At 39.4% G+C, this 23836-nt stretch overlaps 2 protein-coding genes across 2 annotated transcripts in view; one reads left to right on the plus strand and one right to left on the minus strand.

Moving 5' to 3' along the window:
* Positions 1 to 10183, minus strand: part of BRCA2 (BRCA2 DNA repair associated) — a 52333-nt gene extending 42150 nt beyond the window's left edge. The window contains exons 1-8 of the mRNA XM_052650132.1: positions 10117 to 10183; positions 7540 to 7785; positions 3708 to 3816; positions 3038 to 3087; positions 2905 to 2945; positions 2588 to 2699; positions 1594 to 1643; positions 1236 to 1344 (exon numbers count right to left, since the gene is read on the minus strand). Of these exons, the coding sequence (XP_052506092.1) occupies positions 1236 to 1344; positions 1594 to 1643; positions 2588 to 2699; positions 2905 to 2945; positions 3038 to 3087; positions 3708 to 3816; positions 7540 to 7785; positions 10117 to 10183 (784 nt within the window). The remainder of the gene's footprint in view (positions 1 to 1235; positions 1345 to 1593; positions 1644 to 2587; positions 2700 to 2904; positions 2946 to 3037; positions 3088 to 3707; positions 3817 to 7539; positions 7786 to 10116) is intronic.
* A 3143-nt stretch (positions 10184 to 13326) lies between these two features.
* ZAR1L (zygote arrest 1 like) overlaps positions 13327 to 23836 on the plus strand; it is a 58486-nt gene continuing 47976 nt past the window's right edge. Inside the window, exons 1-3 of the mRNA XM_052649909.1 lie at positions 13327 to 13959; positions 14920 to 15012; positions 16729 to 16803. Of these exons, the coding sequence (XP_052505869.1) occupies positions 13327 to 13959; positions 14920 to 15012; positions 16729 to 16803 (801 nt within the window). The remainder of the gene's footprint in view (positions 13960 to 14919; positions 15013 to 16728; positions 16804 to 23836) is intronic.

The raw sequence follows: 23836 nt of genomic DNA on the forward strand, positions 1-23836 counted from the left end.
GCTTATTTAACTTATATGCAGAGTACATCATGCAAAATGCCAGACTGAATGAAGCACAAGCTGGAATCAAGATTGCTGAGAAAAATAAAAATAACCTCAGATATGCAGATGACACTATCCTTATGGCAGAAAGATAAGAACTAAAGAGCCTCTTGATGAAAGTGAAAGGGGAAAGTGAAAAAGTTGGCTTAAAGCTCAACATTCAGAAAACAAAGATCATGGCATCCGGTCCCATCACTTCATGGGACATAGATGAGGAAACAGTGGAAACAGTGTCAGACTTTATTTTTTGGGGCTCCAAAATCACTGCAGATGGTGACTGCAGCCATGAAATTAAAAGATGCTTACTCCTTGGAAGAAAAGCTATGACAAACCTAGACACCATATTAAAAAGCAGAGACATTACTTGGCTGACAAAAATCCATTTAGTCAAAGCTATCATTTTTCCAGTAGTCATGTATGGATGTGAGAGTTGGACTATAAAGAAAGCTGAGCGCAGAAGAATTGATGCTTTTGAACTGTGGTGTTGGAGAAGACTCTTGAGAGTCCCTTGGACTGCAAGGAGATCAAACTGGTCAATCCTAAAGAAAATCAGTCCTGAATATTCACTGGAATATTCATTGATGTTGAAACTGAAATTCCAACCCTCTGGCCACCTGATGCGAAGAACTGACTCACTGGAAAAGACCCTGATGCTGGGAAAGATTGAAGGCAGGAGGAGAAGGGACGACAGAGGATGAGATGGCTGGATGGCATCACAGACTTGATGGACATAAGTCTGAGTAAGCTCCAGCAGTTGGTGATGGACAGGGAGGCCTGTCATGCTGCAGTCCACACCGTCACGAAGAGTTGGACACAACTGAGCAACTAAACTGACCTGAACTGAAGACTATGGAACATTCCAATAACCTGACTGAGTAACTTTTGGTTTATCTGCAACCATGCTTACTTTCTAATTAGAGATAAGGTCTTAACATTTTGTTAATTCTAAGTCTTATTGTGCATCTCTAAGTTTTGAGTTATGGGTTTTGTTTTGGGGTCACAATAGCATCTTTGAATAGTATTATCCTAGCATGATGTTTAAACATTTTAATCTAAATGAAGTTAGTTTCTATTCTCAACACCTTCAGTAATAAAGAAAGGAGAAGTAATGTTTTTTCTCTTTAAGAAAAGATGAGCAATTATTTCAATGATGTCAGTTAAGAACAGTCATTCAATTAAACAGAAGGGCTTACCATGACTTTCAGCTTCTGTTTGATTTTTGTTGTCGCTGTCTGGCCCAGAAGGAATAAACTTATTATTTTTCAGACTTTCATCATGGTTAGAAAAATATGTTTTCAAAATCTGCAAAAGTTATATTTTAAGATCACTAGTATAGAAATTCTCACTATGCACATAGTATATTCAACTTATTCTTAAACAGAGAGACAGTAGATTTTCATAGGAAGTCAAAGAAAATCACATATAGAAACAGGTTTAGAGACTTTCCTAAAGGCTTATAAAATCATAAAGAATGAAAAATTCAAGATAAGTAATTTCTCAAGGCATTCAAAGCAACCACAACAGTTTAATCACTTTGTCATATTTACTTACAGTAGTAGTATCACTAGGAAACACAGCTGCAGATGCTTCCTCATCTTGGACTGTAAATTAAAAAAACAGTTCAATTTACCTATACTGTATTATACATCATACACTAAAATTAATGTAAAACTTCTGTATTTTTCAGTTAGACCTCAAAAGAAACATGCATTGTTGGGTTAAATAACACTTTTAAAGCAAAATGAATTAATCCAAGTATAGTAATTAGAGAGGTCAGTCAACACAGTGGATAAGTTATATTCACATTTCCTTACTACCACTGATAAGCTGGTAAGAAACTATAGTTTGATGATTCTAACTTGAAGATAATACTGTCCACAAAGGCTTAGAGAATCAGATTAAGTTGTGAAATCATGATTTAAAAGCTAAAGCTTGTAGATTTTAGTATATTTAGATAATACAGTTGAAAGGTATATCATATTAAATACTTCTTACTTTTCAACATGCTTTAACCTATATTATTTCATCTAAGCAAGAAAAGAAGACAGTTAAATGCCCAACTAAAGAGGAATCAAAATGTAATGATAGTTTTGCTAAAGTAAAAAAAATCCTGGTTTGTATATAAATTAATTTGATGCCTCTAAAACACTATTTGCTTCCCTGGTAGCTCAGATGGAAAAGAATCCACCTGCAAGGCAGGAGACCTGGGTTCGATTCCTGGGTTGGGAACATGGCAAACCACTCTAGTATTCTTGCCTGGAGAATCCCCATGGATGGAGGTGTCTGGTGGACTACAGTCCCTGGCGTTTCAAAGAGTTGGACACAACTGAGTGACTAAGCATGGCAAAATACTATTTGATTCACTTGAGATTTATCTCAATCAACACTACATAGAATAAAATTATTCTGAAATAGTAACATATCTAATGAAGATAGATTCTCTAATCTGGTTACTAATTATCTTTTCATATAACTTTTTAACAGAAACATTATAGGTGACAATTTATCAACACTGTCTTATATAATATACATTCACGGGTATTACCTATGAGCACAGTAGAACTAAGTGTTGGTGGTGTGGCCAAAGAACTTGACCAAGACATATCAGGATCCACCTCAGCTCCTAAACTTTCAGAAATACGTTTCGGTGTCTGACCCTGAAATAAGGAAAATCGTTTATTTCACAGAAGTGAACAGATGCTTGAGAACTTTTCTATTCACTTATTTTTTTTCATGTATCACTTATCGAATGCCTACGTGAGTCAGTAGGTACATAACTGTAAGACTTAGGGCAAAATTACAATAGCATTGTCAAATTCTTAATTACTACACAGTATTATACAGTAAAAATAAACTATTTACCTTTATGAGCTTTGGTGTATGAAATAAACTTCCACATACCACTGGGGATAAAACAAGAGACAAAACTACTAAGTTTTATATTTATTAGAATTAACAGTATATGAAAAATAAAAGGCCTTGTTTTTAATCATACCGGACTTTTCTCTTTGTGGTGTTACATGTGTACATCGCAGAACAACAGGACTAAAAGGAAACAAAACAAATCCCTCAGTTATTCAAAGAGAATGAAAATAGCAAAAAAACCCAAAATACTAATCTTATTTTAAAAAAGGAATCCCAGTCATATCAATTAGAATTATACTAGTTTGTAATATTCTTAGATTACTTTTTAAAAAAGGAAATATCTCATGAAGAATTAAGTAACCACTAAGTTATGTTTAAAATCCCCATTGAAAGTAATGTATAAAGTAGTCACAAATTTTAGGTGCTAGGAATGTATATTTTGAATTTAAAAATAATATAAAGTGAATCAAACTCTCTGCACAGATTCAGAGTATACAAATTATTTTAAACTGGATATTTCAAAGGCATTGCTTTTCATCATTTATTTTTGTTACATAAAAATTCCACAGATACACAGAAAAACACTGAATTAAATGTTATAAGAAAAACAGAGTAAATGTTTCTAATGTAAAAATTATTGTATTCAAGGATTTTTCTAAAAGGAAATTATTTTAAAATAGAAGATCCTCTACCAGGCTCTAAGGTAAGATATTACAATGATGATTAGATTCATCTCGATAAAAAATATATCATATATAGGAAAATGTTTCCTTTATTTTAATACAGTCACTTCATCATACCTTTCACTAAGAGAGGAATTTGGAGGTGGGCTGATAACATCATTTGCTTGATTGATTTTAGCCTTCACCCTGCAACAACTTTTGTGTTTACTGTTGGCAATATCCTTTCCTGAAACATACAATAATGCAGTGAGGATGTATATGTTCTGGATTGTGAATTTTTATTCTGTAGAAGTATTTAAAAACAAGTCTCATCTATACTGGAAGGAGAATATATGGGGAATTCAGTCTGAAGTGAATTCCTTTCCCAAAAGTGATGTCTCAAAGAATGTCTGACTCCATTCAACATTTATGTATATAAATGCATAAAACACTTTGAATACAGTTCAAGATCAGTGGTTTCCAGGGGTCTAGGTGCAAGGAAGGGTGCATAGGTAGAACACAGGGGATTTTCAGGGTAGTGAAACTATTCTGTATATATTGTAATGGTGAGTATATGACATTATACATTTGCCAAAGTTCAAAGAACTATACAAAAAAATGAACCCTAATGTAAACACAGAATTTTATTTAACAAAAGGTATCAATACTGGGTCAGCAATAAAAAGAAAACACAAAAGAATAGAAACTGTGAGAAATAAAAAGCAAAAAAAAAAAAGAACTGGACAAAACAAAGTTCACATCCTAATATATTCCAAATAACTTGAGGATCTCATATATAAGCAAAATGATGGTTAAAATAAACTCATGTGATTTCATGCAAAAGGAAAGACTTATAAGAAGAAGAAATAGCAAACTTCCTCATGGAATTTAATGGATAATTAAAAATATACATTTTAGATATTAGAAGTGAACTAAGTAGGTGAAAAATAGCTTAAGTCTTACATTTCAATACTGAATTTAAAGTAAACTTAAAAGCAAAAGGTCTTAAGACTGGTCAACAGAATTATTAATGTACTATAAGCTTAAAAAAGTTAATGCTTCTGCTGTGAGTCCACAGCAGCCTTATTAATTCATTCCTATCCTTCCCTGGTTATAGAAAGACCAATCCCAGCATATTACAATTAGAAAATAAACCACCAACTCTAGGTATGTCTTTCAAGGTTCAGTTAATTCAGTATATGTCATTTTACAGAGCTTTTCCTGATGATACTAAGACAGGTGGCTGTTTCCTTTGCTATGCCCACAACACAGTGCTTTGTACATGCTCCTATTATAACATACACCAACCAGCATATTTGTGTATTTTCTCCTATACAGGACTGAGGTCCAGAGGTCAAAGGCCATCTTATTCATGTTTGTATCCTTAATGCCAAGCAAGCTACTAGGCACAAAGTAAGCACAGGATGTTTGCTGAATGGATGATTCCCTTTCTCAAATGGATGATTTCCACATTTCATTTGTTTCACGTTCCCTAAGGCTCTATCCTAGCCCTCATCATGATCAATTTTCTTACCAGATGTGATGACTTTTTCACTTTTCAAACAGAGTTGATTCCTATAGCTTTCTCTCCCACCTGTATTCTTTAGCTTCAGACTTATATTCCCCAAAAGTTCTCAGGACATCGCCACCTTCACATCCCAGTACTATCTAAAATTGCAGTCCAAACCGACCTTTTTTTCAATCCTTTCAAACCTCTTCCCTCTCAAACCAGCTTTTCCCCCAGAGCTTACAATTTCTACGAATGTCACCACTATGTTCTCAGTCATGCCCTGGACCTATGATTTGATCCTTTCTTGTGAATTCCCCGTATTAAGGTTAATGCAGGGTCCCCTATTTCTACCTTCCATATCCACTTTCATGACCATTATTCTAACTCAGGCACTTGCCTCCTATCACCTGGAACATTATATATATGCCTGCTAATTGATATCAGTCCTGGGTGTTCATTGGAAGGAGTGATGCTGAAGCTGAAACTCTAATACTTTGGCCACCTCATGCGAAGAGTTGACTCATTGGAAAAGACTGTGATGCTGGAAGGGACTGGGGACAGGAGGAGAAGGGGACGACAGAGGATGAAATGGCCGGATGGCATCACCGACTCAATGGACATGAGTTTGAGTGAACTCCAGGAGTTGGTGATGGACAGGGAGGCCTGGCGTGCTGCGATTCATGGGGTTGCAAAGAGTTGGACATGACTGAGTAACTGAACTGAATTAATCTCAATGCCTGCAGTCTTGTCTTCTATGAGTCACCAATTAGTTTAAAATGTACCATCATAACCTCTATTTCCAGAGATTTTAATTGAACAGATTCAGATAAGTGCTTGGAATTGTTTTTTTCAATCAGCATTTCAGGAGAGTCTAATGGTCCAGGCATCACATTTTGAAAAGCACATCTCCAAAGACAGCTGCCAAATCTTTAGGCTTTCTAAACAAGATATTCATTTATTCTACAAATACTTACTGAACACCTACTATGTATGCCATTAGGTATGCAATAACATATAAGAAAATCTTTGCCCATTACCTACACTCCCTTTCATGTGTGCGCTTCCTAATACCATGAGTTTCCTCTTTCATAGCACTTATCATAGGACAATTGCTTAAGTAAGATTCCTTCACTAGAAGCTAAGTAAGTGAAACAGAGACTACTTCTTAGAAGCTAGGAAGTATACTTCCTAGAGAGATGAGTCAAGATCTGAAAGATGAGGCAAAAGCTTAAAAAGTAAGTACTAGGCAGTGGTAACAATATGTAAAGAGCCACAGAGCATCAGTTCAGTTCAGTCGCTCAGTAGTATCCGACTCTTTGCGACCCCATGAATTGCAGCACGCCAGGCCTCCCTGTAGTTCCAGAAAACAAAATTCAGTATCACTGAATGGTAAACTGAGAGTGTGTAAAAAGGCAATCATGGCAAGATGAGGCAAGCATTAATGAGAACAAATTATAAAGGACCTTGTAGATCATATTAAAGAGTCTGGATTTTATCATAAGGGCAAAAGAGGGTAATCATAGGTTTGAAGCAGGAAGTAGCATGATTAAATTTACATTTGTTTTCTCTGTTCAACAACTTATCAAATAAATTTAATTTCTTTAGCCTAGCATTCAATGTCTGCCACCGATCTGCTTTTTTTTTTTTTTAAAGCCTCAGGTTATTTACTAGTCCTTTTCAAACATACAACACTCCAGTCTGAATTACTTGATATTAACTTCACAAACTACATATTCTTCCTCATGTTCTTCCTATGCCTAGAACATGCCCACTCTACTCCATCTTCCAATTTCTGAATCTCACTCATTCTGCAAGGTTTAATTCAGTTGAATTATTCCCTTAACTGCCCTCAATACTATTTATGCTTTCTTTCTTAATTCTCATTGTACTTTTTGTACTTTTCTTCTGACATGTACCACATTCAACCTTAAACTGTACAAAATTTGTATACTGTTAGCTCCTCTTACTAGAGTACTACTCCAAAGAAAGAGTATGTTACTTAAGCAAGTGATAAATATATAATCTTCTTATAAGCTGTAAACACCTGGCATGCAGGCCAGAGAAAGTGCTACCAAATCAAAAGACATTATAGCTATTGTTAAAAAAAAAAAAAAAACACCTCTGTCCTCTTTGACGGCCTGCAAAAATAGTTTAGTTCAACATCAAAACAAGCCCTAGGTTTTTCTATATAGGAAAGATATATAATTTATCAAGTCTCAGTGGGCAGGATATATTAATCAAAGGAAGGACAAAAAGGAACATTTATCAAGGACCTACATTATTTTATTTAATCTAAACCTAGGTAGTATTTTAATCATTTCCACTTTTCAGGTGAGGAAAGTGGCCAGAGAGATCGATCTGACCAACCTGATATAGTTAACAACAGAGTTGGGATTTTTAGCACAAGTTTGTCTGCATTACTGGTCATATTTTCCGAGTCAACTACATCACATTACTTACCTGAATCCGATCTGAATTTATGTAATTCCTTTAAAGGAGATTGGTACAGTGGCAGAGTTAGACTTTGCTCTTTGAATATTACAGGAGTTGAAGCCAACTGATGATAAGGTTTCCTTTGTGGTGTTTTAAATGGGTTTGTTTCATAACTGCTGATTTTATATTCTAATTCTTCTGAAAGTTCAGAATTACAGGGTGGAGCTTCTGAAGAAAGTTCTTCAAACCAATTAAGGCTTACTGGTCCTAAATCTGTAAGGAAAATAAAAATCGTGACACAATAAAACCCATGAGCCACTGAAGATTATGATACAGAAAAGGGTGCTTGAGATTTTGACTGTGAATTACATTTGCTGCTGCTGCTAAGTTGCTTCAGTCATGTCTGACTCTGTGCAACCCCAGAGACGGAAGCCCACCAGGCTCCCTCCTCCCTGGGATTCTCCAGGCAAGAACACTGGAGTGGGTTGCCATTTCCTTCTCCAATGCATGAAAGTGAAAGTGAGAGTGAAGTCGCTTAGTGTCTCCGACTCCTAGCAACCCCACGGACTACAGCCTATCAGGCTCCTCCGTCCATGGGATTTTCCAGGCAAGAGTACTGGAGTGGGTTGCCATTGCCTTCTCTGGTGAATTACATTTAAGACATACTAATTAACATATTATTAACGAGGATTTTTGCAGAAGCTAACACCAGGGATTTGTTATACAAGTAAATACTGAAGTTTCCCTGGTCAGTAACGTTTGTGTAAGAAAGACGTATTAATACTTATTTAGTCAATAATGAGTTCAACAAGTTCATTAGTCTGTTCTTTTATGAATCTGTAGTAAGGTAGAACAGAAATTTTTTACAAGATTATTAGCTATATTAGCTTCTTAAAGTTTTCTTTTATATTCAAGATTCAGAAATAAAAATCATCCACAGTAAGAATGCAACCCACAGATACAATACTACATAAATGGCTGTGACAAGTCTATAGGTACACAAGACATAATAGACTCACAAATCAAGCGGAATAGATTCTGTTAGAGAACAAAATTTCTCTTATGTTCTATACTTAAAGTAGTGGTTCTCAAAATGTGGCCTGTGGACCACTTGGGGGGAGGTTCCCCAAGACCCTTTCAAGGGGTCTGTAAGGTCAAAACTGTTTTCATATTAGACATCATTTGCCTTTTTCCCAATGTTGACATTTACAGCAGTGGTGGGTAAAATTGGTGACAGCTTTGCCAGAATCATGGCAGTGGCCACAAACTGTACTAGGAGTTACTATATTTTTCATCACCATGAACTTGTTACAAAAAATCAAAAAAGCAAGTTTAACTTAAAGTGTCCTTAGTGACAAAATGGAGAGCACACATAAAACCATTTTTGCATACTGAAGTACAATAGTTATTTGGAAAAAGCACTCATGTGATGAGTTGTGAGTTGAATTAGCACTTTTCATGGAAAGCCATTTTTGCTAGAAAGAATGACTAAGTTATTCTGAGTAGGGTATTTGGTGGACATTTTCTTGAAATGTCCTGTTACTGCAGGGAAAACAACAGTTTGCTGCCAAAGATAAAATGTGAGTTTTCAAATGAGAATTAGAACTTGGTTCTCTGTGAGCTTGACATCTTCCCAACCTGAAAAGACTTTTCTGATGAGATCAGTGAAGTAACCAATGTGATTTTTTAATAATGTCTAATGGAATGTGTCAATATTTGGTATATTTGTGTAATTCAGAACATCAGTATTTTTCAAATAATCAAACCATGGATGATGTCACAACATGGGTAAAAGATTTATTCAGGAGCAAGAAAGACTAATTGAATTTAATGTAAAAAGAGTACAAAAAATTCATTACATGGTTTCAGATTCCACATTGCAACTTTTAAGAAACTCCCACTTAAGTTTGGTATAATACCAAAGAAAACTACCCACAATAAAGTGAAAACAGTTAAAAACACTCCTTTTTCTAACTACATTTTCTGTGTAAGGTATGGTTTTCTTCATATACTTCTATCAAACAACATATTGTAAAGAATTAAATGCAATTCTTTGAGAATGAGCATGAGAATCCAGCTATCTTCTATTGAGCCAGATAGTAAAGAGAACTGCAAAATTTTAAAGTAATGTCACTCCTCACATTTTTCTTGGAAGTTATTTTTCATAAACATATTATTCATGTTAACATGCAATGAGTTTATTTTTGTTATTAACTTAATGTTTTTAAAAGTTCTTAATTTCTAATATGGTAACCTAGGTAAACATGCTCTCAGTCCTCAATCATTTTACGAGTGTAAGGAGAACTGACAACTTCTGCTATTATGTTACTAATGCTTCTAACTTGCTAGAAAGTCTCTGCTTTAAAAACAGTTCTACTCATCAAGGGGCCAGTTTCCTCTTTATCCACCACAGGTTCTACACCGATCATTTGGTTAACTGTAAATGATTACTTTTCTGATTTATGACTTCATAAAGCACAGTTTCTGGTGTAAACAAAAACGTTAAGCACTAGATTCTTTTCAACAAGCATGTATAATTACACATTTTTCTGAAAACATTTTTCTCTATGTAAAAGATCAATTCATATAAAAAACTGTTAATACCTGCTTTGTTGCATCGCGTCTTAAAAATGTCAAAAAAAGTTGGCCTCTCTTTGCATCCAATCGGCATTTTTATCTACACTATTCCTTCAAAGTTTGGTGAGTCTGCAAAAGAGAACACCAAAACACACTTCACACGTACGCAGTCCTTGCTAAGTGAGTCTGAGGTAAAACCGGAAGAGGTAAACCTGCCTGAAGCTACATTGTTTAAGACAAGAATCGAACTCACCGCGGGCAAGTAAGTATTCTGTATTTGTGCAGTCCAATAGAGCAGCCATTAGCCACATGACTCATCTCAACTGTGGCAAGTCTGCTCAAGAACAGAATTTTAAATTATTATTTAATCTTCATTAACTAGTCACGTGTGGCCAGTGGCTGCGCAGTTAGCAGAGGGCTATTAGATAAACACCGGGAAACAATTCCCAATCAGTAAATTTTCGTTAACACAGCAACTACCTGGCGACTAAGCGATGACGCAGATACAATGTGCCACAGGCTATGAAACATTTTCCAAAACAGCAATATTCCGGTAAAGTAACTTCATCGTGATTCCAATGAAGGAAATTTCAGCCTGGGACATGTGGGCCGAGCGGCGCCCGAAGCTGGGCCAAGGAGTCCCCGGGAAGGGGCGGGACTGGAGCCTCCGGCCGAGGACCTGATCCCTTCCCCCTGTCGGTGCGGAACGGGAAAGGACCAGTGAGGGCAGGAGGCTCGGCTCCCACCCGAGCACCGGAGGCGCTCCCCGCTGCCTGAGACCGCGGAAGGCTGCCCATCTCCACTCTCCACCCCTGCCAACACTAACCGCCTTCAGAGGTGAAGCTGGTTTATTTTTTTGGCCAGAGGAGGCTGACACAACGCACAGGTACTCAGATAAGAAACCGGATCGCTCAGGCTCCTTCGCGGACACCCACCGCCCCAGACAGCAAACTTCAGCAGCCGCACCTCCGCCCACCGGGTTTCAGATTCTCGCGCCAAAACCCCGCTCTCGGGATATGTCACGCGATGACGCCATGACGCAGCACGCAGCGTAAACGCCCACCGGAATCGGACTCTGGCCGCGCCGTCAGTGCTGCCGCTTGTGGCCAGGGCTAAACCTCGTGCCAGTCCGGAGTCGCTAAAGAAAGAGCCGGGATGCTCGTTCTCTTCTTCCGAGCCTTCAGAGTACCAAGCCGCGCTGTTTGGAGGGACCACGCCCCATGTATACGCCCTGCCTTCCCCCTCCTCCGCTCCGTCTCTCGTTTGGATGGCCGCCCCCGCCCCCGACGCGGCCTGCGGTCTGTGAAGTCTTTGTTCTCTATTAAGAGGGCGTCGCCCAAAGTGGGCAGACGTTAGAAAACCCCACAGTGGTCAGTCGGTGCGGATGACTTCTTGCCCAACGGAGAGCTCCCTATAGAGTGGAAGGGGCTGAGATTTGAAGCCAGAGTACATTGGTTATAGACTGCGTGTTGCTGTTGGGCAGCAGAATTTCAAAAACCTCTGAGACTCTCCCGGCTTGAAAAGTTGTTAAGCCTATCTCAAGTCTCTTGTAGTTTTGGATAATACTTCCTCCTGCAGGCTTCCGTAGCATCCTTGACGTATCCTTGACGCTCCTAGGATACTAAGCACCTGTTTTGTGCCTGACTTGCTCTTGAAACTGCTCTGGAAGACAGCAGTCTCACTCAGAGTATGGGCTATGGCTAGCACAAGGCTTAATTCAGGTGTTTACTGTAGGATCTCGAAAGCTTTCAACTGGATTCTGAAGGTGATAGTGGCTCATAGGCCTTGCTACTATCCAAAGGCTCCTGACCAACGAACAGTGAAAGCAACTTTGGATTCGAAAAAGGGTGCCATTTACTTGGTACCTGAGGTGTCATTTTAGTTTGATCATTATCCTTGGCTGTAGACAGCTTTGCAATACACATAGATACAAGAGCTTATGATCATCTAGGTCTAAATAGCACAGATACCCAGGCCTGTGATCTTTAGCCAATAACAACTACCTCTTAATGAGCATCTGTGAGTTATTCTTTATGCTTTATAAGTAATATCACCTTTAACCTTACGATAATCTTAAAAATTTTTGAGTATTGTCAGATGGGGAAACCGAATCATCCAGTTGATTTATAAGTAATATTATGTTTAACCTTATGATAATCTTATAAATTTTCTGGTATTGTCAAATGGGGAAACTGAATCATCCAGTTGAGTAAGTTGTCTAGTAAACAAGGCCCAGGTGGACAGAGGAGCCTGGCGTACTACTGTCCATGGGGTTGCAAAGAGTGGAACACTACTGAAGCGATTTAGCATGCAGTGCGCAAGTTTCAGTTCAAGTCTTTTACTTAAGATACTTAAGTATCCTGTGATTAAGTCTGCGTTTAACCTCTAAGAACAGTTTGCTTCTTTTCCTCTTTTGGGGAGAATTCTCACTAGAGTGGACTAATGAGAACGGTTGGCATGTTATACAACCCTCTGAAATGTGTTTTTTCACTAAATACACTGTCCCGCCAACCCCCATAACTATGCTTCTTGCTGCTGCAGAACCAGGTTTTTTATATTTATGCATCCTGCCATAATACTGTCTTCTTTATGCTCACTCTAATAGTGCAGCAGCTCAAATTTTGCTGCTTGTATTCAATCTTTTTTATTTTTAAAACACAGTCTCTGAAATTGTAAGTCAGTATAGGAATAAATTGGAGCTTCCCTGGTAGCTCAAATGGTAAAGAATCTACTGCAATGCAGGGGATCTGGGTTCGATCCATGGGTTGGGAAGAAGGGCACGGCAACCCACTCCAGTATTCTTGCCTGGAGAATCCCATGGACAGAGGGGCCTGGTGAGTTGCAGTTCATAGGATCACCAAGAGTCGGATGACTGAAGACTATGCATGCATAGGAATAAATTAGAATTACTAATTTAAGCATGTGTGTGAATAAGAAGTTAAATGAAAAACAGCTTTGAAAAAAAAAGATTCAAGAGCCGTGAATTGAGAGGCAGAGAGCCCAATTAGGGATCAGGTGGCAATTAGGCCTCTTGATGTAGGGATATCGCCTTCCCTCCTCCAATTTGGGTAATAGGCAGCAGCACTCCTCAGAATCTGAAATAAATGGAGAAGCTCCGGAAGAACGTGAACCAACGTGACCTGGAGAAAAAGGGGGCGGGTGAAGGTGGAAGACAAAACAAGGCCTGAAACAAACTGCCTCGGGATATTGCGCTGCGCCTGGGTGCCAGGTGGTCGGATGGAGCGCGTCTTCTGTGTTCCCTACAGCTTGTCTCCCGGCTATGGGAACATGCTGCGTTTGGGCCAGTCTGGACTCTCTGAGCACAGACAACCGCACTGGAGGCAAACCAATGTTCCCCCCACTTTCCTGGCCAGGCCCAGGCTGCTGATGCCCTCCAGTGCCTCCGACTGCTGCATGGACCCTTACAAGAGAGCCCAGCTCATGGCCGTTTTCTCCCATATGAACCCCGGCCTGAGCCTGCGGCTGCGCAAGGCCAACACCAAAGATGTGGGTGTGCAGGTGAGCCTCCGGGTGGGCAAGTCTGTGCAGTGCTCTCTGGGGCCTCGCACCCTGGACAGCCTCTCCCCCTGGGCCAGCGCAGGCCACAGTGCACCCGCGTCTGCTTGGGGCGTCTCTTCACCGGTGCCCGGCCACTGGGGCCAGGTGCAACTCTCGGGTCCTCCCGAGGCTGGCCAGCTGCCCCCGCCACTGCCACCACCAGCACCACCACCAAGGTTGGAAGAGGATCCCCCCGAGGAACTCCAGCCGCGTGAGGAGCTGGTGGAGGAAGACTCCTCGAGCCCTCGGGAGAGGAAGAGCAAGCCGGCCCCGGTAGACTCCAGCCAGCCGCTTGGGAGGCCCAACTTCCAGGTGAGCTTTCGCTCCCTTAGCCTTACCTTTTTTTTCCCCCGCCATTTCTGGCCCCATGAGAGCAGAATCTTCTTGCGCTTCCTCCCTTTATTTGATAAAGGAGAGAGGAAGTTCTGAAAACATGTATTTTACATGTTCTGTGTGGGTTTTTAAAATTTATTTATTGATGAACTGCTTTGGGTCTGATTGGCGGCTCGCGGGATCATTCCTTGCAGTGTGCCTGCTTTTCTCTAGTTGCTGCTCGTGCTCTAGAGCCCCTGGCTCAGTAGTTTCCCACTAGAGGTCCAACCCACCTCCCCGTATTGGAAAGCAAATTCTTAACCACTGGACCACTAGGGAAGTCCCTGTGTTTTTGCTTTGTTTCTTTAGCTCTTTGGTAAAATGAGGAGCCAACTTTAAGCCTGTGAAACCCCAAAAGTTTGGGAACCATAGCTGTTGCAAATGAGGCAAAAGAGGGGTTTGGGGTTTGTGAAGTATGTGATCAGATCTTTACTTTGTGCAGCTGGTGCTCATGGCCTTGGGGAAAACAGATTGGAAAAGCCTGAGAGAAGCTAGAAAAGTCCCACAGTAATCAGTCCTTGACAGCTGAGTTCATGTGCTGACCTTGAGAATAGCTATGAGTGAGGTTAAGGAGGCTTCCTGTTTTTTACTTATACAAAAACCACAAGGATAGCAGGATCTGGCTTTTTATCCTCCTGCCCCCTTCACCCCTCAGGGCTTCCCTTGTGGCTCAATTGATAAAAAAAACCGCCTGCAATGCGTGAGACCTGGGTTCAATCCCTGGGTTGGGAAGATCCCCCGGAAAAGGGAAAGGCTACCCACTCCAGTATTCTGGCCTGGAGAATTCCATGGACTATATACAGCTCATGGGGTCACAAAGAGTTGGACACGACTGAGTGACTTCTCACTTTCACTTTTGACCCCTCAAGATGGTAAAGGATTTTTCCTCCTTATTTGCAGTTTTTAGAACCCAAATATGGCTATTTTCACTGTAAAGATTGTAAGACCAGATGGGAGAGTGCTTATGTGTGGTGCATTTCTGGAACTAATAAGGTAAGTGAAAGTGAGTGATACGCGGGAGAAGAATGGGGCTGGCATGGATGTTAAATGCAGGAAGACTGTGTGTCCTAATGGGATGTGACTATAACTCAGCCTTAGTACCAAGGACATAGTAGGTGCTAAGCAAAGGTTCGGACTGAACGAAATTGGGCTGTCCACAAGAGCTTGAGCTCCTGAACCACATCCTGGTGTTACATTTGGTTTGGTAGTTGCCTTGGACAAAATTTTACCTTATTTAGATGAACTCTTGACCTTGTATACATTGGGATTTGTTATAATTTTTTAATTGGGGTATATTAATAGTTGCCTTACAGTGTTGTTAGCTTCTGCTGTACAACCAAGTTAATCAGATGTATGTATACATATATCCTCTCCCTCCCAGATGTTCCTGCTATCCCACCCCCAGTCCGGCCCATCTAGGTCTCTACAGAGCACTGAACTGAGTTCCTTGTGCTATACAACAGATTCCCCCTACCTGTATAATCATTTTTTAGTCGGTGTATTGTAACAGATTTGTGCTTTAGCTCTAGACAATTTCCATTGTTTGTCCACAAGGTGGGGCAATGAGAGAAATGATTTATTGTGAAGGTTAACCTTGAGAGACTGACTCATTTAGGCTCCACGCCTTAATTTGAATTAGTTGTCACCATATTACGTTTTGGAAAGATTTCACATTCTGCGTTTTTAGGTTTTCCTGAACAGTCAGACTCCGGTCTTTAAACACTCTCACTTCTGTGTGAGGAGCAGTAGACGGGGACTGAGCAGCTTCTGTCTCCTCTCACTCCGCACTTGCCCTTCATTTTGCAACAGCCTGCACCTAGTCTCTCTGATTAACCTCTACAAGCATTTGAGTTTGAGGCCCCTATGCTGTTGCATTTTAGATAGCTGCTTTTCTGACTTAAGGAGTATAGAGGAAGAGACCAAGGAGGTATGCTAAGATGTGAATGAAAGTTTTTTTTTTTTCTTTTGCACTGGCCATTTACTAGATCCTGGAGGTGAAATAGATATTTTAACTAAACTAAAATTACTTTCCTTTTCTTGCTATAATAAAAACAGTGGGTTTAATTCAAACACTCACGATTTTAGAATACAAAGAACAAGACATCCTGAAGAAATTGATTCTGATAAGAATGATGCAGACGAGATGAGATTGGTGATCTGTGCATTGGCACTGGTGGCATGGAAGTGGTACAAAAATAATACAGGAGGGGGATGATTAACTCTGTCAGAGGGAAGGCATCTTGTTGTCAAAGTATGATTTTAAAGGTTTATAAATTGAAGTGAGAATGCACAAAGCCTAGAAACATGTGGATTGGTATGTAACTGTAACTAATTTGAATTTCAAATGGAGAAATACTGAAAAAATTAGAAACGGACAAATAGACCAGGACAAAAGAAGGTCAAGTGTTCTGTCTGCACAATGAATAAACTTATAATAGCTGCTTCTTACTGAAGAATTTTACTGTAGTACTTTATATACATTATTGGGTAGTTGCCAAAACTATAGAAAAAGGAAGTGGCATTGTCTCGATTTTACAGGTAAAGAAAATGAGATTCAAAAAATAAGAAAAAGTGACTGATAGCACCACAAGAGCTTAAGACCTCAGCATAGAGATTGGGCAAAAGCAAGCTACAAGAAGGAATGGATTACTTAAGAGCTGGGAGCCTAGGGTACACATAACCCTGTGTAAAAGACAAATTTCTCTTTAGGTTTATTTCAAACAACTCTGTTGCAAATGCCAAAAGAGTTTTAACCCTTATCGAGTGGAAGCAATCCAGTGCCAGGTAAGCAAACTGAGTATTTCCACTGTGTCCATAATGTTTTCATTATTAAACATGAAGCTTCTGTGGCAAAATGTTAGGATTTGCTAAATGTGGATATTTGTGTAGGAGTGTTCAGTTTACTATATGTTTGAATTTTTGTAATATTTTAGAAAATAAAGCATAAATTCTAGTCTTTTGGGGGGAAGGAGGAGATTTAAGTTGCATTATGTGGTTTGTTTATGTATGTGGTATGTGTGCTTTTCCTGGAACACTTTGTGAATAGTTCACGTGTAACTTAATAGGTAACCTTTACCAAGCTCTTGGTAGTGATGGTCATATCTGACTCTTTGCAACCCCATGGACTGTAGCCCACCAGGCTCCTCTGTCCATGGGATTTCCTAGGCCAGAATACTGGAGTGGACTACCATTTTCTCCTCCATATTAAGCTATGTGCCAAACTTGGAGCCAAGTGTTTTTCACTATCTCCTGTAACCTAACCTTTGAAGTAGGTGTTATTCCCATTGCTAAGTCACTTCAGTCGTGTCCGACTCTGTGTGACCCCATAAATGGCAGCCCACCAGGCTCCCCCGTCCCTGGGATTCTCCAGGCAAGAACACTGGAGTGGGTTGCTGTTTCCTTCTCCAATGCATGAAAGTGAAAAGTGAAAGTGAAGTCACTCAGTTGTGTCCAACTCCTAGCGACCCCATGGACTGCAGCCTACCAGGCTCCTCTGTCCATGGGATTTTCCAGGCAAGAGTACTGGAGTGGGTTGCCTTTGCCGCCTTCGGTTATTCCCATGATACAGAACAAAAAGCTAAAGTTCAGTAAGAAAGTCAGTTGTTCAAAGTTAAACAGATACTAAGTATTAGAGCTGTAATCAGATTCCATGGTGTCTCCAAAGTCTAGGGTGTCACAGAATTTGATGACCTCTTAAACAGTTTGCAGGAGATGGCTCTTTAAGCTTTCCAGAAAAGTGTGACATCATTGATTTTCATAATCAAGAATTTTTACCTAAATCTTTCACTTAAAAATATTTTTATAAAACTTAGAATTTAAAAAATTAGTCTAATATTTTAAAACGTAGTTTTTCTAGTCTGACATTCTCAGTGAATTTACTATAATTACTTTGGATTTAAATATATCTTCTTACTATTATACTCCTTTAACTTATTGTGTTCACTTGAGTTTTTTTTTTTTTAAATCACTCTCCCTTATCTTGGCAGTTATTCATTTTTTACTCTTCTTCAAGGTTCATCTTACAGCATGCTTAAGCAATTTATGTAGATGGTGATCTTACCACTCCTTGACAACGCAGTGACCTTAGAACATGCCTATCCTTTATCACTTCATCCTAACTTCTTTTCTGTTATTGCTGTATATTATTTTTAAACTTCAAAAGACATTATTTTGTAGTCTAATTAGTTTTAACTGCATATTTATTCTGCTGCTTTTAGATCCTTATTGTATCTGGGACCACTTTCTTTTTACCTGAATATCTCATTTTAGTGTTTCCTGTAATGCATATCTGAAGGTGACACATTTTGTTTTGTCTGGATAGCTTTTTTAAAAGTTATTTTTGCTGAGTGTAAAGTTTTTAGGTTGCTAGTAGTTTCTTTCTGCCTCTTAAGGATCTGACCCTTCATTGTTTCTGTCAAGTGGCTGTTGGTCTCATTGCAGCTCCTTTGAAGTGATATCTCATTTTTTTCACCTTAAGTCTGCTTTTAAGATATTTCTCTCTGCTTTGATTTTTAGAAGTTTTATAATTCTATCCCTAATTGTGTTTTTTTTTTGTATTTACCTGCTTACAATTTCTCAAGTCTGTAACTTGGAGACTTCTATCATGTTTGGAAAATTATCCATCATTGTAATTTAAGATATTACTTCTACCTCCATTCTCTTTTCTTCTAATTACTTACATTAGAACTGTCACCATATCCCTTAAATCTTTTATGCTTTTTTCTGTGTTTACTATGCTTTTATCTCTCCTTACCGCAGTTTGGATATCATCTACTATACCATCTTGCATTTCTCTTGTTTTTCCTTCTGCTTTTTCCAGTACAACTACCTATTTAGTTATAGTTCCCCTTACTTCATTTTTCAGTACTAGAATTTTTATGTCTTTATAAGTGTCCATTTCTCAACTGGAAATACCAGCCTAATTTCTTTGAGCATATTAAGCATCATTTTCTTAAAATCTGTACCAGAAAACCCCAGTAGCTTAATCTCTGTGGTTCTGTTGCTATCCTCTTCACATTCCTTGGTTTTCAAGGAATTGTTGTTCTGTCTCCTTAGATACTTGGTTACTTTTGAGGGCTATTATATATTGTATGTGAAAAATTGTAGTGATAATTTGAGGCCAGAATAGTATCTTTTTACAGAAGACTTGTTTGCTTATGTTAGGCAGATGAAGATACTAGCAATTTTTGATTACTATTTTCCAGTTATAATTGAGCTGTTTTGAAGTTAGGTTTCAGCATCTGTGAAGGCTGATGAATTTTGCTTTCATTCTTACTCTAGGGTGTAGCCTTTCAGGGTCCCAGCACAAAACCTGAATTGTTAACCAGTGCTCTCCCATTTTGACATATTTAAGATTCCTCAGCCTCATCAGCTTGTGAAGCTCATTTTCAGCTTCCTGTTGTCTTAAAAATTTACCTGTTACAGAATTGCCTTTGAAGAGAAAATAGTCCCAAATGTCAGGCTCATCTCTCTTTCTGGATTTCCTTCTTTGGGATACTTTGGTAATTCCCCAGTGCCTTCAAGTAGTTCTTGATTTTAATTAGTATCTTTGCTCAGCTTATCTAGTTGTCCTAAGCAGAAGACTTAGTCAGAACTACTTAACCTAACATTACCAAAACCAGAAACCTACCTTTAGAGTAAATCCTGATTTTTTTAAATTACAATTTTTTTCATTGAGCTTTTTATTCCTTATAAAAGCGATGTGGGTACTAAATGGAATTATATAAAGTGCTTAGAGCAGCACATAGAGTAGACACTATGTGAGTATGTTACTGTTAGAATTTTCTTAAGGATGCATACTCATCAGCCAGAGGGTGGAAGATATCCAACATTTGATAAACCATATGAGACTCATTTGGAAAACAAAAATGCTTGTTTTCACAATATAAAAGGTAAAGCTTGACTTATTCTTTTTTGCTATGGACATACGCAGAAAATAGAGTAGTGATCATAAATTTTAAAAGATTAACAGGATTGGGAAGGTGGACCAGAGCAGTATACCAGTCTTCTTGAGGTGTGATTTTTTTTTTTTTTAAAATATCAGAAGATAGAATGGGATAATGGTTAAAAACACTTCAAATTCCAGCAAAGTTTAGCCATGTCTGAAAGGAAAACATTTAGCTTCCTCTCGAATAGGGGTCCGCAACCTCTAGTACCTCATGCCTGATGATATGAGGTGGAGCTGATGTAATAATAATAGAAATAAAGTATACAATAAATGTAATGTGCTTGAATCATCCCCAACCGACCTCCCATCCCCAGTGCATGAAAAGATTGTCTAAGAAACTGGTCCCTGGTACCGAAAAGGTTGGGCTGCTGCCTAGAACATCCTTCCCTCCAGTCTTAACCAAAAATACTCCAGATATTCTGAAATGTCTGCTAGTAGGTAAAATACTACCAGTTGAGAATCACTGCAGCTCAGGTAATCAATCACTTAATACTCACTACTCCTTACTCCCACATGGCTACAAATGGGGAAACCTACATAATGAAAAGACTCTACACAACTTTAACTTTTATAACTTCTCTCTTATGTCTTCTGGACTGGCTCAGCAATCTTCTCTTAAAGGTCATCTTTGGCCATTCATCTGGGAAAAAAAGTGCATGACACTTTCTGGGCAGTAAGTGGTTTTGTAAAACTTAGTTTCAGACTTCTCATGGGATTCAGAGGATAAAGATAGCAGGTACGAGTGGTAGGGAGGAATATTTTTATCTGACGGACTAAATTTGATCATTTAGTGCCCAAACTGTTGCTTCTTTTCTAAAGACCTGTTCAAAGTCTCGTTGTTCCTGCCCTCAAAAGAAAAGACACATCAATCTAAGGAAGCCCCATCGGCAGGAACTGTGTGGACGCTGCAAAGACAAGAGATTCTCCTGTGGCAGTATTTACAGCTTTAAATACATCATGTGACAGGCATTGTGCTTTGTTCAGGACACCTGAACTCTGCTTGTGATTTACTGTATAGTTCCTCTCTTTCAACTTGACCCTGACCTGATATTGGAAGATGGATTATGCTTTTGTACTTTTTGTAGTTTGTGTGACAGTTGTCTGTGAATAGAATTAAATAAATGCATGTAAAATAGACTGTGAAGGGACATTAATTGGTGAAAGTCACTCAGTCATGTCTGACTCTCTGCGACCCCACGAACTATACAGTCCATGGGATTCTCCAGGCCAGCATACTGGAGTGGGTAGCCTTTCCCTTCTCCAGGGGATCTTCCCAACCTAGGGATTGAACCCAGGTCTCCCGCATTGCAAGCAGATTCTTTACCAGCTGAGCCCAAGAATACTGAAGTGAGTAGCCTATCCCTTCTCCAGAGGATATTCCTTTGCAGGCAGACTCTGTACCAACTGAGCTATCGGGGAAGCCCCATTAATTGGTGATCCTCAAGTAAAAACATCAATAAAGCATTGGGAAATGATAGACTCTATCACTAATATAAATGGAACAATGAAAGGGAACAATAGTCATTTGACAAACTTCTGTAAACTGGATGTTCTAAGTGTCAGGAATATAGAGACAATCAAGGGGGTCCTTGCCATCAAATATATGTAATCATTATATCAGATGTTTAAATAGCACTTAGTATATGCTAGGCATTGTTGTAACTCATCACAGCAGTTGTATTGCACTTATGTTTAATAGATGAGGAGAAGGAACCACAGGAAGATCATAAAGTCAGAATTTGAACCTAGATAGACCAGTACTAGAGATCTCTTCCAGAAAATTAGAGATACCAAGGGAACATTTCATGCAAAGATGGGCTTGATAAAGGACAGAAATGGTATGGACCTAACAGAAGCAGAAGATATTAAGAAGAGGTGGAAAGAAGAACAGTACAAAAAAGATCTTCATGACCAAGATAATCACGATGGTGTGATCACTCACCTAGAGCCAGACAGCCAGACATGTGAAGTCAAGTGGGCCTTAGAAAGCATCACTACAAACAAAGCTAGTGGAGGCGATGGACTTCCAGCTGAGCTACTTCAAATCCTGAAAGATGATGCTGTGAAAGTGCTGCACTCAATATGCCAGCAAATTTGGAAAACTCAGCAGTGGCCACGGACTGGAAAAGGTCAGTTTTCATTCCAATCCCAAAGAAAAGCAATGCCAAACAATGCTCAAACTACCGTATAATTGCACTGATCTCACATGCCAGTAAAGTAATGCTCAAAATTCTCCAAGCCAGGCTTCAGCAATACGTGAACTGTGAACTTCCAGATATTCAAGCTGGTTTTAGAAAAGGCAGAGGAACCAGAGATCAAATTGCCAACATCCACTGGATCATCGAAAAAGCAAGAGAGTTCCAGAAAAACATCTATTTCTGCTTTACTGACTATGCCAAAGCCTTTGACTGTGTGGATCACAATAAACTGTGGAAAATTCTGAAAGAGATGGGAATACCAGACCACCTGACCTGCCTCTTGAGAAACCTATATGCAGGTCAGGAAGCAACAGTTAGAACTGGACATGGAACAACAGACTGGTTCCAAATAAGAAAAGGAGTATGTCAAGGCTGTATATTATCACCCTGCTTATTTAACTTCTATGCAGAGTACATGATGAGAAATGCTGGGCTGGAAGAAACACAAGCTGGAATCAAGATTGCTGGGAAAAATATCAATCACTTCAGATATGCAGATGACACCACCCTTATGGGAGAAAGTGAAGAGGAACGAAAAAGCCTCTTGATGAAAGTAAAAGTGGAGAGTGAAAAAGTTGGCTTAAAGCTCAACGTTTCAGAAAACTGAGATCATGGCCTCTGGTCCCATCACTTCATGGGAAATAGATGTGGAAACAGTGTCAGACTTTATTTTTGGGGGCTCCAAAGTCACTGCAGATGGTGACTCCAGCCATGAAATTAAAAGACACTTACTCCTTGGAAGGAAAGTTATGACCAACCTAGATAGCATATTGAAAAGCAGAGACATTACTTTGCCAACAAAGGTCCGTCTAGTCAAGGCTATGGTTTTTCATGTGGTCATGTATGGATGTGAGAGTTGGACTGTGAAGAAGGCTGAGTGCCGAAGAATTGATGCTTTTGAACTGTGGTGTTGGAGAAGACTCCTGAGAGTCCCTTGGACTGCAAGGAGATCAGCCTGGGATTTCTTTGGAAGCAATGATGCTAAAGCTGAAACTCCAATACTTTGGCCACCTCATGCAAAGAGTTGACTCATTGGAAAAGACTCTGATGCTGGGAGAGATTGGGGGCAGGAGGAAAAGGGGACAACAGAGGATGAGATGGCTGGATGGCATCACTGACTCGATGGACGTGAGTCTGAACTCTGGGAGTTGGTGATGGACAGGGAGGCCTGGTGTGCTGCGATTCATGAGGTCGCAAGGAGTTGGACACGACTGAGCAACTGAACTAAACTGAGACCAGTACATTCTCTACAGCTTAGCTACTAGTGATATGTTTATATTTTCAGATTTGGATGTGTTAAGTGCAGTGAAGGAAATGGAGCTATAATAGTGACTCCTTTAGAAAGGGTGGTTGAAAAGAGGTGACATGAGTACTGAGATCTGCAGGATGAGGGAGAGCTGGGAGAAAAGATGATTTGGCTTCCACAGAAACAAGAAGAGCAAAAGCCCTGGGGTTGGGGCATGTACTTGGCTTGTCTCAGGAATGAGACTCCCTGAGGCTAATATCAGACAAAGGCTGGAGAAGGCAGGCTCAGGTCACGCATATGGCAGCCCATGAAAGTATTTAAAGAAGGCATTAACAACAGATTCTTACTGTAAAAATTGTACTGCTATGAGAGAAGATCAGGTAGAGTGGAAGGAGGAAGACCAGTTAGGAGGTTAACAAACACACG

The sequence above is a fragment of the Budorcas taxicolor genome, chromosome 12 (assembly GCF_023091745.1).
Source record: "Budorcas taxicolor isolate Tak-1 chromosome 12, Takin1.1, whole genome shotgun sequence".
In the NCBI taxonomy this organism is placed as follows: domain Eukaryota; kingdom Metazoa; phylum Chordata; class Mammalia; order Artiodactyla; family Bovidae; genus Budorcas; species Budorcas taxicolor.